Below are 13082 nucleotides of genomic sequence, written 5' to 3'. Positions count from 1 at the left end.
CCAGGATAATCTCCTGGAGGAGGGCATGGCAATCCACTCCAGTATCCCTGCCTGGAGAATTCCATGGACAGAGGAACCTGGGGGCTACAGTCCATAGGATTGCAAAGAGTCTGACTTGACTGAAGCGACTTAGCACAGCACACGCAATGGGTACATGGGACCTCACTATACAACATTTGCAGCTTCTCGAGAATTCATAACTCTTTCCAATAAAAGTTTTTCTTTTAAAAACATCTTTTTTCTTTTTTTAAATTTTAAATTTATTTCCCAATTGAAGGATAACTGCTTGACAGAATTGTGCTGGTTTCTGCCAAATATCATCAGCAAACTAGATATAGAAGGGAAATTTCTCAACCTGATAGAAAGCTATAATAAATCTACAGTCAACATCACACTCAATGATGAAAAACTGAGTGTTTTCAGTCTAAGATCCAAAACGAGCCAAGACTCATTATCACTACTACCTGATCTAGTACTGGAGGTTTTAGTCAGTAAAATAAGGCAAGGAAAGGAAATAAAATAGAACAGAAAGTCTGACCCTGCCTAGAGTTAAGGAGACTTTTTCTTGATTACTTGATACTTGGAAAAACATACAAAACAAAACAGAATGAATCTCCAGGGTACTGTGAGGAATGAAAGATGTTGATCTCAACAGGTTACTTACTGTACGACTCAATCCTGACACCACAAAATTCCAGTGATGAAGCTCAGTGCTCATCAAGGCTTCGGATGAGGCTGAGAACCTGACTGTAAAGGGGTAGCACGAGGGAGTTTGTGTGCGTGGAACAGTGGTGGTGGTTACATGGTGGCTACACACGTGACAAGATGAGATGGTATCTCTCTCTCTCACACAGACACACACACGCACACTGAAGACATGCAAAAACTGCTTAAATTCTAATAAAGCCTCGTGTTCTTTAAAAAATATTGTGTCACACGGGATCTTTCATTGCAGTGCACAGACTCTTTCATTGTGGTGTGGGAGCTTCAGTAGTTGAGGCCCACTGGCTTAGCTGTTCTGTGGTATGTGGGATCTTAGTCCCTGACAAGGAATCGAACCTGTACCCCCTGCAGTGGAAGTGCAGAGTCCTAACCAGTGGACCACCAGGGAAGTCCCTGGAAGCCTGTGTTAAATATCATTCCCGCCAACCTTAAATGAAGATGCCCAACAAACATAGGAAAGCAGCCACCTCTTCTTCTAGAAAATGAAGCAATTGACAGCAGTGTTGATGTTATTTGCAATTTCCTTATCGCTGTGTATGACACACATTACTCTTTATATCGTTTAACGTTTCCTACTGTCTTGGCATTACGACAAAGTTGACAGGGCTACTAAATGCTTTTTGCATGAAATCCTAAGATAAGATATCTCAGCATGGTTTCACCAGAATTTTCTCTTCCTTATTCTGATTAAATTTTAAACATGAAATACCTCTCTATTTACTTTTCTTTAGGTTAGCTAATCATAAAAAGATTCTGAAGAAACAGTTGAAATTTCTTAACCTATAGAAATTACTGAGGATTTCTGAAAAAACTAGGCTTTATTTCAGAGGGAAGAGAAGGCATTCATTTAAAGGAAGGATTATAAAATGACTCTGAAGCATCTACTAGGAGCAAGGCAATTTCAGGGACACGGGAATGCAACAGGAAGGTATCAGATACAATCTCTGGCTTCACTGAGCTGTCAGGTGATGAGCAGTGCTCCATCCTTGAAGAATTTTAAAGCAGAGCCAATAGGACTTGTGGACAGAGCACATTCCAGGTGTGATCGAAAGACGGGCAGGGATAATTCAGGTCTGGCCTGAGCTGCTGTGACAGAGACAAAGATGGACGGTGGACTGCTTCTACACTGCAGGAAGGCCTGAGTGTGCTGGCATGGGGGCAAAGTGCAATAGTGTTTATGTTATTTACATTTATAAACATCTTTTTTTTTTTTTTTTTGGCTGCACCAACAGGTATGTGGGATCTTGGTTCCCCAACCAGGGATCGAACCTGTGCCCCCTGCAGCGGAAGCACATTCTTGGCCACTGGACCACCAGGGAAGTCCCTACGTTGACAAACATCTCTAATGTCGGGTCCTGGACAGGCTCCCCTGTCCTTTCTCTGCTTAATCCCTACTATCTCTGGGACCATATTAACAAAGCCCAAGTGTACACCAGGGGAATTTGAAATAGAGGCACTTCTGGCCCTTCATAAACCCAGAGCCTGGACCCACCTCCTCACCAATAAAGCCAAAGCCTGCTGCCCCACTTTGCTCTGACTTCACTCCCCGCCAACCGAGCTGTCTCCTTGGGGAATCCCTTTACTATTTACTGTATGGATAACAAACTTTATCTTATATTTACTGTTGCATGTAGTCATGTATGGATGTGAGAGTTGGACCATAAAGAAGGCCTAGCGCTGAAGAATTGATGCGTTCAAATTGTGGTGTTGGAGAAGATTTGTGACAGCCCCATGGACAGCAAGGAGATCAAACCAGTCAATTCCTAAAGGAAATCAATCCTGAATATTCATTGGAAGGACTGATGCTTAAGCTGAAGCTCCAATACTTTGGTCACATAATGCAAAGAGCCGAATCATTGGAAAAGACTCTGATGGTGAGAAAGACTGAAGGCAGGAGGAGAAGGGGACTGACAGAGCATGAGATGGTTGGATGGCATCACCAACCCAATGGACATGAGTTTGAGCAAGCTCTGGGAGATGGTGAAGGACAGGGAAGCCTGGTGTGTTGTGGTCCATGGGGTCGCAAAGAGTCAGACATGACTGAGCAACTGAACAACAAACTGTTGCGTGTATATAAATCATCCTGACATCCATACAGATTTCTGTGCGCGTGCATGTGTGTGTACTGGGAGGTAACCTGGAGGGGTGATCAGCATCCAGCAAGGGACACTAGGCCCCCAAATTAAACAGGAAGCATTATTTCAGGAGTATAATCCTCTCTCTTCATCCACTTGGGCATTTAATGGTTAATGGTTTACAGACTTCCAGCTACTGTAGTATCCGGTCTGGGACAGAAGAGACAAGAAGAAAACTGAGGCGTCATAGGGGAACATCATGATGCTCTGGGGGCTCAGGGTCCCCAGCTGCACCGTCTTTTTCTCTCCACCTTCCAGAGTCTTCTTTATTTGTCTTACATATACTCTCTAGGATTCTTAGTCAAACTAGCTTAGTGGATGCGGTGGGAACAAGGATATCTACTTCAACTTTTCTGAGCCAGAGTCCTACAATTTTATGTCAAACCCAGGCTCCTCTGCCCATGGAATTCTCCAGGCAAGTATACTGGAATGGGTTGCCATTTCCTTCTCCAGGGGATCTTTCCAACTCAGGGATCAAACCCGGGGGTCCTGCATTGGCAGGTGGTCTCTTTACCACTGTGCCACCTGGGAAGGATTTTGGGACAGCTGAGGATCAGCCAGTACTTTCACAGGATCGGCAGAAGTGAGGACTTATGCCCAGGGAAACCAAGCCCTCGTAAAACCAAGTTCCCTGCCAAGTTTATAACAGACCTCTCTATTCAAAACTGTATTCCTTCTCTTGTCCCACTTCAGGATTGAGGAGTGTCAAACAAAAGTGGGGAGTGTTGAAACCAAGCAGGCCACAACAGACCCCTCCAAGGTACATACACAGCCTCTGTAAGCCCTGTTTCTTGTTTGTTGAAAAGGGCTTTAGTTTCTTTCTAAGGCCTTCCCTGAGTTCCGAAGAGCAGACTCAGACAGTTACTAATTAGGGAAGTGAGGGAATGCAGGAAAAAACGGGAGAAGGAAGAACAGTAATGATGGCTTAAACAATGGTTCACCGATAAACAGAATCCTAGCTCCTCCTCGTGATACATAAAACAATCTGACACATATCTTTGAGTTGTTCTACAGAAATTCACACCTAGACTCAAGTGGAGGATGATGTGGAGCAAGTGGTTGGAACCAGAAGGTTGATGATTCGACTCCTCAAACAGGGCTTCCCAGGTGGCCCAGTAGTAAAGAATCCACCTGCCAATGCAGGAGATGTGGGTTCGATCCCTACTCCAAGAAGATCCCACCTGCCATGGAGCAACTAAGCTGGTGTGCCACAGCTACTCAGCCCATGCTCTAGAGCCTTGGAGCCACAACCACTGAAGCCCGTGCAGCCTAGAGCATGTGCTCTGCAACAAGAGAAGCCACCACAATGAGAAGCCAGTGTGCTGAAACTAGAAAGTAGTCCCTGCTCTCCGAAACTTAGAGGAAAAACCCAGGTAGCAATGAAGACCCAGCACAGCCAAAAATACATTAAAAAAAAAAAAAAATTCCTGAAACATCACCATTACTTCACCAAAACCAATCAGAAAGAAGTCACGCATCCTACAGCTCTCACCCCAAATGCTGCCTTGCTTGGAAGCCTTCGGGAAGTTCATGTCTTTTGAGCCAGGGTCATCCATTCTTTGCCATTGTGAAAATTATAACAATGTGCACCTTTTGAGTAGATTCTGTCTGTGGGGTAAAGACCTGGGAAGAGGCGCAAAGGCTGGATTTTAGACTCAGCCACCCCCTTGCTCCATCACCTTTACTTCTGTGTTTCCCCAGCTACTCCCTCCGCCCTGGCATTACCCTCACCGCAGTCCCTGCCGTGCCACAGACATGCCCTGCTCAAGGACATGCTTGTGGCTGAATCTGCTTCTGACATCCCCCTTCACCCTGCTGGGTAACTCTGAGGCTTACAAACAGGAACAAAGCCAGAGGGCGGGGCTGCCAGGATTCACTTATATTCTGCAACTCCAAAAGATTCACCCACAAAACTGGACACAGTTTGGAAGGGCTGCCCTGAGGAAGATATAACAATGTCAGAGCAACAGGTGAGCTGAAAAGACACAGCCTTCAGTGATCCCAGGTCAGATAAAGGGAGGAGGAAGAGATAGGAAAGTGTGTAAGATGAAAATACGTATATTTCTACTTGGAATGTTGTATTGAGAGTTGTGTGGAAGAGAGACTCCTTGAGGATCTATTATGTGGAATCCTTGTGGGAATCGTGTGGAGCCGGGACCAGTGCAATAGCATTTGATGGTACCTGACTGAGAGTGAACTCTACCAAGACACTGTCACTTTGCAGGGGGTGGGGGGGAAGCACTGAATGGGATGAGGGAGTGTGTGCATGAGTGCAAGGGGCTGAGATTATGGATCTGTCTTCATGAGTCTGTGTGTAAGAGTGGAGCACAATGTTCATGTACAGTGAGTGAGAATGTGGGGAGGCATGTGTGACATGGGGAGCTGCATGTCTGTGTGACTATGTGTGTGAGTGTGTGTAAGAAATCTGTGACTAGGTGTTGATCTGTGAGTACGTGTGTGGCTTCCTGGTTCCCATCAACCTCTGGAGGGACTGTGTTAATGACCGTCCCACCTCATCCTCAGGTGAGCCTTGTTAAGATATTTTCTGTATGGTAAACAAAGATATTTTAGCTTAATGATCATTACCTGGGAGGGTTCCCAGAGATGGGCTGTTATGTATAATTTAAGCTTTGGGGAACATTCCTTTCGTGATCTAACATGTAGTAGAAAATTACATCACCAGTAATGGAAGTTTTTGTGTCTCCACCTCCTTTTTAACTAGTGGTACTGTCATACCAGGGTCTAGCCCCGGTTGGATCCAGGGATTCCCTTGGGAGGACGGCGTCAGCGATTAAAAGAATAGCAGAATTTTGCAGTTAAGAAAATAGAGGAGAGAAAAGAGGCTGATATTCCTTGGTTTACGCAGAAAGCCAATAAAGCCCCAGCACGGGACTTGCTCTGTTCACGAAGGCCGCAGGCGCCCTCTCGAATCGCGGAAGGTGCCCCACCTTAGGCACCTTCTTGAGTGGGTCTTAGAAGCCCAGGCAGGAAAGTGAATGCAGAGAGCCCCTGGGCTCCATGGAATCAGCCTGAATAGGAAAAGGAAAGAGAAAGAACGACATGGGGAGACCAAGCTTCGGTGAGCAAGACCCGCACTTTATTTTCCAAAGTAGTTTTTATACCTTAAGTTGTGCATAGAGGATAAGGGGGGGGGGGGGTGCGGTGGGTAGAGTCTTGCAAGGTCAGCAGTCCTTGATCCTTATTGAAGCCAGGCTTTCTTTCTGCAAACTTATCATATGCAATAGCTTTAGGTGATTTACATCATCTTCTGGCCAGGAGGCCTGTTAACATTTTATGACCCTTTCTTCAGAAAACTTATTTTTCTCTAAAGGTGATTATTCTAAAGTCAGGCGCCACCCTCCGAAAGCATTAGATAAAAGCTGCATTCCTATAGGTTAGAAGTGTGGTGGGCTATAACAAGAAAAGAATTAACTCAAGGGTCCAAGGTTACAAACATTAAAGCTACTACTTACATTTCTATACACCAACTATATTAATCAATACACTCCCAGGGACACAGTAGGTAAGGGATATGGAAACTTGGCAGCAAGCATTAGCTCAACAAAGAAATCCTCTACTAGTTCTATTCTCTGGGAAGCTCTGCATTGTTAGAATATCTTAAGCTTCCCGTGCCTCTCATGGTTGGGAGGCTGTGAATCTGAACAAACCTGTCAGGCAAGCTAGAAAGTCATCAGAGGGGTTTGAATTGAAACACTCCTATTATGCCCAGGAGACTTATTAACTAGAGTTTTAAGTTGATTTTCTTACAGAGAAAGGTGGTCGGGGATAGCCCCCCATTAATGTCAGAAGAGTTGGTGAAAGTTGTGAAGTAGTAAAACAGACAGATTTTGGTTTTGGGGTAGATGCTTGGGCAGGTCCATGGGGACCCCTTGAGCCCTGACTCGTCTTTGCATATCAGGCCTCTCCGCATGACCTTTGTCATGAGTGGGAACTCCCGTGCTGGCTCCCGGCACTGTCATACTTTTAAATGTCAACCATTGGTGGTGTTCTGAAAACAAAATTCAACTGAGTAAATTTTAAAGATTTTATTGGCTTTATTCAGTGATTCATGAATCAGGCAGGATCCAGTCTAGCATATCAAAAGGAGCTCAGAGGAGCTGTGTAAAATGAATGATTTGTATTGTACAGGCAGAAGGGAATAGGAACTAGGTTATACAAGGCGGGAAATCAGATTATTGCAGGGTTACTTCCCTTTATGAGATAGCAGGGGTCTATCAGGCAGTTACCTAACTAGTACTGATTGAGCAATTCCTGACTGCTTAAGATTCCATTTCTGGGAGAGCTGAAACTGTAAATTAAGTCTGTTGGCAGTGTGGAGCATAAGTGACTCCACTTTGGGCCTTATGTTTGTAATAGTGGGTACATGAAATTTGATCCAGTTCCATTTCTTTATTAACCAATGAAATTGAGACTCTTCACTCTATTTTAAAGTCTATTTTGCTTTTCTCTTTTGCTAATTTCCTACTTCTTTCCTTTGACAATTTTCTAGTATTCACCCCCCTCCCCCGCCCCACCTTTGAGGTTTAGTAGAACATTTTTGTTGTATTCTGGACACCAATAATTTATTTCTTATATTGGTCGCAGATGTACATGTACGTGTACTCAGTCATGTCTTGACTCTGCAATTCCATGGACTGTAGCCCACCAGGTTCCTCTGTCCACAGAATTTCCCAGGCAAGAATACTGGAGTGGGTTGCCATTTCCTCCCCCCAGGAATCAGCTCTGCTTGCTTTCCAGGCCTGTTGTATAGGACTCAACCTGGAAGCTCCCCTTCTCACCCTCTTGTGTGGATTCTCCTTTCTTCCACACAAATTCCCCTTTGTTTGTGACCACCACCCCCCAACCCCTGCACTGGGTGGCATGGGAGGTCTTAGTTTTTGACCAGGAATTGAACCCATACCTCCATGCATGGGAAGCTCAGGTTCTTAACCTCTGGACCACGAGGGAAGGCCCCTCCCTCTTGTTCTTTATTTTGCTGAGTTGAACTATATCCTCAAGTAGCACACAAAATAAGTTGGTTGAACCTATGAAATATCAATAACCTCAGATATGCAGATGACACCACCCTTCTGGCAGAAAGTGAAGAGGAACTAAAAAGCCTCTTGATAAAAGTGAAAGAGGAGAGTAAAAAAGTTGGCTTAAAGCTCAACAGTAAGAAAACTAAGATCATGGTATCTGGTCCCATCACTTCATGGGAAACAGATGGGGAAACAGTGGAAACAGTGTCAGACTTCATTTTTTGAGGCTCCAAAATCACTGCAGATGGTGACTGCAGCCATGAAATTAAAAGATGCTTACTCCTCGTAAGAAAAGTTATGACCAACCTAGATAGCATGTAAAAAAGCAGAGACATTACTTTGCCAACAAAGGTTTGTCTAGTCAAGGCTATGCCTTTTCCAGTAGTCATGTATGGATGTGAGAGTTAGACTATAAAGAAAGCTGAGCACTGAAGAACTGATGCTTCTGAACTGCGGTGTTGGAGAAGACTCTTGCGAGTCCCTTGGACTGCAAGGAGATCCAACCAGTCCATCCTAAAGGAGATCAATCCTGGGTGTTCATTGGAAGGAATGATGCTGAAGCTGAAACTCCAGTACTTTGGCCACCTCATGTGAAGAGTTGACTCATTGGAAAAGACTCTGATGCTGGGAGGGATTGGGGGCAGGAGGAGAAGGGGACGACAGAGGATGAGATGGCTGGATGGCATCACTGACTCGATGGATGTGAGTCTGAGTGAACTCCGGGAGTTGGTGATGGGCAGGGAGGCCTGGCGTGCTGCGATTCACGGGGTCGCAAAGAGTCAGACACGACTGAGTGACTGAACTGAACTGAACTGAAGTTGCTCTTAGTACCCAACAAATGAAAACGGCTGCTTCATACTTTGAATCTTAGTCAAGTAATTCTTGGTAAGACACACTCAGCATCAGTGTCTCAGACCCTATTTTGTTTTAGAAAACTACAACTTTTGGTGCTGGAAACCTGATACGGCCCTCCCGTGTCTGCTGTTACCCCATATGCGTTTGCACCTCTTTGCGTTTCCCATCTGCTTTTCTCTTTCCAGCTTTTCTTTCCCCTTCCCTCTTTCCTCTCTGTTCCTTCTCCTTCTTGGTCTTTTCCCCTGCTGTCTTCTCTTTCCGTTCCCCACATCCACTTTACCTTTCTCCTTCTCCCGCTCTTTCATTTTGTTTCTCCCAGCCTCTGTCCTTCACGTTTCTTTCTCCACACTACCTTCCCCTTTGCCCTTCGTCTTAAATCTAAGTCTCTGGCAGGCTTCTCTGCCTACCCTACAGTTGTAACTCCAAAACTTTCATCCCAGACTGCTCCTAACTTCTAGGGGAACTGTCTTCCAGACCCTCTTGTAATGCCACCTCTGTGCTTGGGTCTGCATCTGGACAGTCCTCCCTCCCCCTGCCTCCCTTCCCACAGGATCCTAGTTTTCTGACCAGGGATGGAATCCATGGACCCTGCAGTGGAAAGGGAGGATTCTTAACCACTGGATCACCAGCTAAGTCCCACCTCTGTTCTTTCCTATTAATTTATTTGCTTATCTGCACCAGTGCATGTTGTCTTACTATATTTATATCAAACACTTTAATATGTGATTTATTGACAGTGAATGAGCTTGAATCTCCTTCCTCATTCTTCGAGATTGTCTCAGTTCTCTTTGGACTTTACAGTGTCTGTGAAGTTTTGAGTCAGTTTGAGAATTTCTCTGAAAGCTTACTGGGATTTTGCTTAGGAATTCATGAATTCTTAGATTAATTTAGGGAAGAACTGGAATCTTTAAAATGGATCTTTCTCCTGTATTAATGTGATGTATGTGTCAGTTTTCTTTAAATTACATAAGTTTATAGTCCCCCCCGCCCCAATTGTTTATAGATGTAGCTAGTGAAACTGTGACTAAATGAGAAATTTTAAATGGAGTTTACTTGGGGCAGTGAGCAAGTCAGGTCAGTGAGCAAGTCGAGGCAGTGGGGAGGGATGACTAGGGAGATTTATAGGTGTTACCAACCAGGGTTCTTAGCCTCTTTAATCAATGGACATTGAACAGGCCAGGCACATGGGACTCTTGGGTTGGTGTATAAGAATGCCAATGGTTCCATGTTGTCCAGTAACTTTGCTGAATGTTTGTAAGTTCTAATAGACATTAAAAATAGTTTCTTTGACAATTGCAAATAATTTGAGCTTTCTCTCTTTTTTCTTGGTCAGTCTCCCTAACGGTTGTCAGTTTTGTTAATCTTCTCAAGGAACCAACTTTTGATTCTTGATTTTGTCTGTTCCTCCTCTCTGTTTCATTTCTGTTTTCATCTTTATGATTTCTTTCTGCTTGTTTTGGATTTAGTTTGCTCTTCTAGTTTCTTAAAGTGGAAGGTTAAGTTATTTAAGTTTTTCATTTTTGTTAATATAGTCATTTACAACTCTTAAATTTCCTTGCTAACAGTGCTTGTGCTGCACCTCATAAGTTGTGTGCTTTTGTTTTCATTTATCTCAAAATATTTTAAAATCTTTCTCCTGATTTTTTTCTTTGACCAGTTGATTCTTCAGGAGACTATTGTTCAGTTTCCACACATTTGTGAATTTCCCAAATTTTCTTCTGTTGTTGATTTTAATTTAGTTCCTGTTGTGCTCAACATACTGTTTACGATTTCAGTCTTTTAAAAATCTTGAATTGGCGGGGCTGCCCCGCGAGCCCAGGTGCGCTAAGTGCCGCGCGGAGACCCTCTGCACGCCTGGGAACACGGCGCTGCAAACAGTGCGGAGAGTGCGGGCGGCGGTTGGCAGCCTGCACGCCATCTCGGCATCACATGCGCCCTGCTCGCCGCGGCCCTGGGGACTATGGGCGGGTGCTGTCCGAGCACTGCGCACTGGCCTCGCTCTGCTGTCGGTGCGGAAATTCACAGAAAACCACGAATGGGTTACAACAGAAAACGGTGTTGAAGCACTGGGAATCAGCAATTTTGCACAGGAAGCTTTGGGAGATGTTTACCGTAGTCTGCCTTAAGTTGGGTTGAAATTGAACAAACAAGAGGAGTTTGGTGCTTGGAAAGTGTGAAAGCTCCTAGTGAACTCTATTCTCTATCAGGAGAAGTAACTGAAATTAATAAAACTCTAGCAGAAAGTCCAGGACTTGTCAACAAATCTTATTATGAAGATGGTTCAAAGGTCCGTCTAGTCAAGGCTATGGTTTTTCCTGTGGTCATGTATGGATGTGAGAGTTGGACTGTGAAGAAAGCTGAGTGCCGAAGAATTGATGCTTTTGAACTGTGGTGTTGGAGCGGACTCTTGCGAGTCCCTTGGACTGCAAGGAGATCCAACCAGTCCATTCTAAACGAGATCAGTCCTGGGTGTTCATTGGAAGGAATGATGCTAAAGCTGAAACTCCAATACTTTGGCCACCTCATATGAAGAGTTGACTCATTAGAGAAGACCCTGATGCTGGGAGGGATTGGGGGCAGGAGGAGAAGGGGATGACAGAGGATGAGATGGTTGGATGGCATCACCGACTCGATGGACATGAGTTTGAGTGAACTCCGGGAGTTGGTGATGGACAGGGAGGCCTGGCGTGCTGCGATTCATGGGGTTGCAAAGAGTCAGACACGACTGAGTGACTGAACTGAACTGAAGTGAGTACAGTTTGAACCCACTTCTTATTATCACAGGGGACTTTGGATAGTGTGGACTGAACACACTTTTTATATCATGAATTTCAGAAGAACAGAGGGTGGGGCTCTATAGCCTGAGTGAAAGGGTCAGGGGTGATTCACCTCCTAATGGCATTTATAGGGCACCTTCTCCAGACAGACTCACACACACAGTTTCAACAGGGAAGAAAGGCCCAGATGGAGACTATGGACTGCTTGGTATGAAAAATGGGAGGAAGGAATCTGATTACCTCTGCTGCTGGTGCCAGGTCACCTTGACACAAATCATTGTGTGCATACTGGTAGAGAATGGGAAGGAGTGTGTGTGTGTGAGTGGGAATCACTGGATTTGCGTTATTGTATGTCCTTTTGCATCTTGTTTCTCTGGGTTTGGAAGGGTTTGTATATAACATATGTATCTGTGCCTCTGAGTGCATGTCTGGACTCGGATTAATGTCTCCTTGTTGGAGGTATACTAATGTCTCTTAGCTGCAGGAAGAGATCACGTTTTGTGTCCTGAGTCTGCTTGGGCAATGATGTGGGAGAGAGAACATGGGCTCTTCACTCACTGACACATCCGTCTCCTCCACAGCCGAACCCCTATCAGCAGTCTGTTTCCCTGGCTGTGGGTTTCATGGTGAAGATCACGGGAAATCTTGAGTCTTCTTGTGGGTGAGTAGAGGCCGGTTTATGTCTGATGGAGGGTGAAGCACAAGGGGAGAGTGTTAGCATGTCTTGGGGACATTCATTGGAAACTGCTTGATCTTCTTTAATCATCGGAATAAGCTGAGGTGTCTCATGCAAAAGTGTGAGATTACACTTCAGGTGGGATTTCCTTCCTCTGTGTGTCTGTGTCTATGTGTGTGTGTGTGAGCGGGGGAGGCAGGGGAGGAAAAGAGAGAGAGATAGCAAAGTGAGAAAGGTATAAATATTTTGAGAAAGAAGGCAGGGGGAAGGGGAAGGAGGGAGAGGGAGAGAGAGAGAAAAAAGGACTGTGGTTGTTCCTGAGGAAGTTGTTGTCTGCAGTAAATGCCTGCCTGCAGGAGCTATCCTCTTGTCTTTGCAGGAAGAACCCAGAGCTTGTGGTGGATTTCTGCACGGGTATTGAGGAAGACAGCGACATTGCATTCCATTTCCGAGTCTACACGAACAGCATGGTCGTGATGAACAGTTTCCAGAAAGGGGGATGGCAGGAGGAAAAGAGAATGTTTTCTGACCCTTTCGTGCCAGGCCAGCCATTTGAGCTTCGATTCTTGGTGCTGGAGAATGAATACAAGGTGTGTGGGCCCTCTTGGGTGTGGAGCGCCGTGGCTGTATTGGGCGTGCTGTGGAGAAACACATGGAGAGTTCAACTCTGATGTGATCACAAAAGACCAATTTTTTCTTTGTTTTGTATTTTTAACACATGTGCTTTTTGAAATTGAAGTATCATTGATTTACCTTACCATGTGAGTTTCAGGCGTACAACAGAGTGGTGGAGCCCCTTGTCCCTGTATAGCACAGGCATCTATACTCAGGATCTTGTGTGCTGTACTCAGTGTGTGTGCTGTACAAGTAGAGATGC

General features: G+C 45.0%; 1 protein-coding gene across 4 annotated transcripts in view; it reads left to right on the top strand.

The window, feature by feature from the left end:
• Nucleotides 1-1566: 1566 nt before the first annotated feature.
• LOC133230589 (placental protein 13-like) overlaps nt 1567-13082 on the top strand; it is a 38685-nt gene continuing 27169 nt past the window's right edge. Inside the window, exons 1-3 of one of the 4 annotated variants that reach the window (XM_061388266.1) lie at nt 4631-4828; nt 12111-12190; nt 12585-12795. In XM_061388266.1, coding sequence (XP_061244250.1) covers nt 4814-4828; nt 12111-12190; nt 12585-12795 — 306 coding nt within the window. In that variant the 5' untranslated portion in view covers nt 4631-4813. Of the gene's footprint in view, nt 4829-11645; nt 11738-12110; nt 12191-12584; nt 12796-13082 lie in introns of those variants that run through there. The other 3 variants (XM_061388265.1, XM_061388264.1, XM_061388267.1) reach the window with 3 other exon arrangements.

Source organism: Bos javanicus, chromosome 18, assembly GCF_032452875.1.
Source record: "Bos javanicus breed banteng chromosome 18, ARS-OSU_banteng_1.0, whole genome shotgun sequence".
Classification (NCBI taxonomy): domain Eukaryota; kingdom Metazoa; phylum Chordata; class Mammalia; order Artiodactyla; family Bovidae; genus Bos; species Bos javanicus.
The sequence above is the reverse complement of the archived record's forward strand: the minus strand, read 5'-3'. Positions and strand labels throughout refer to the sequence as shown.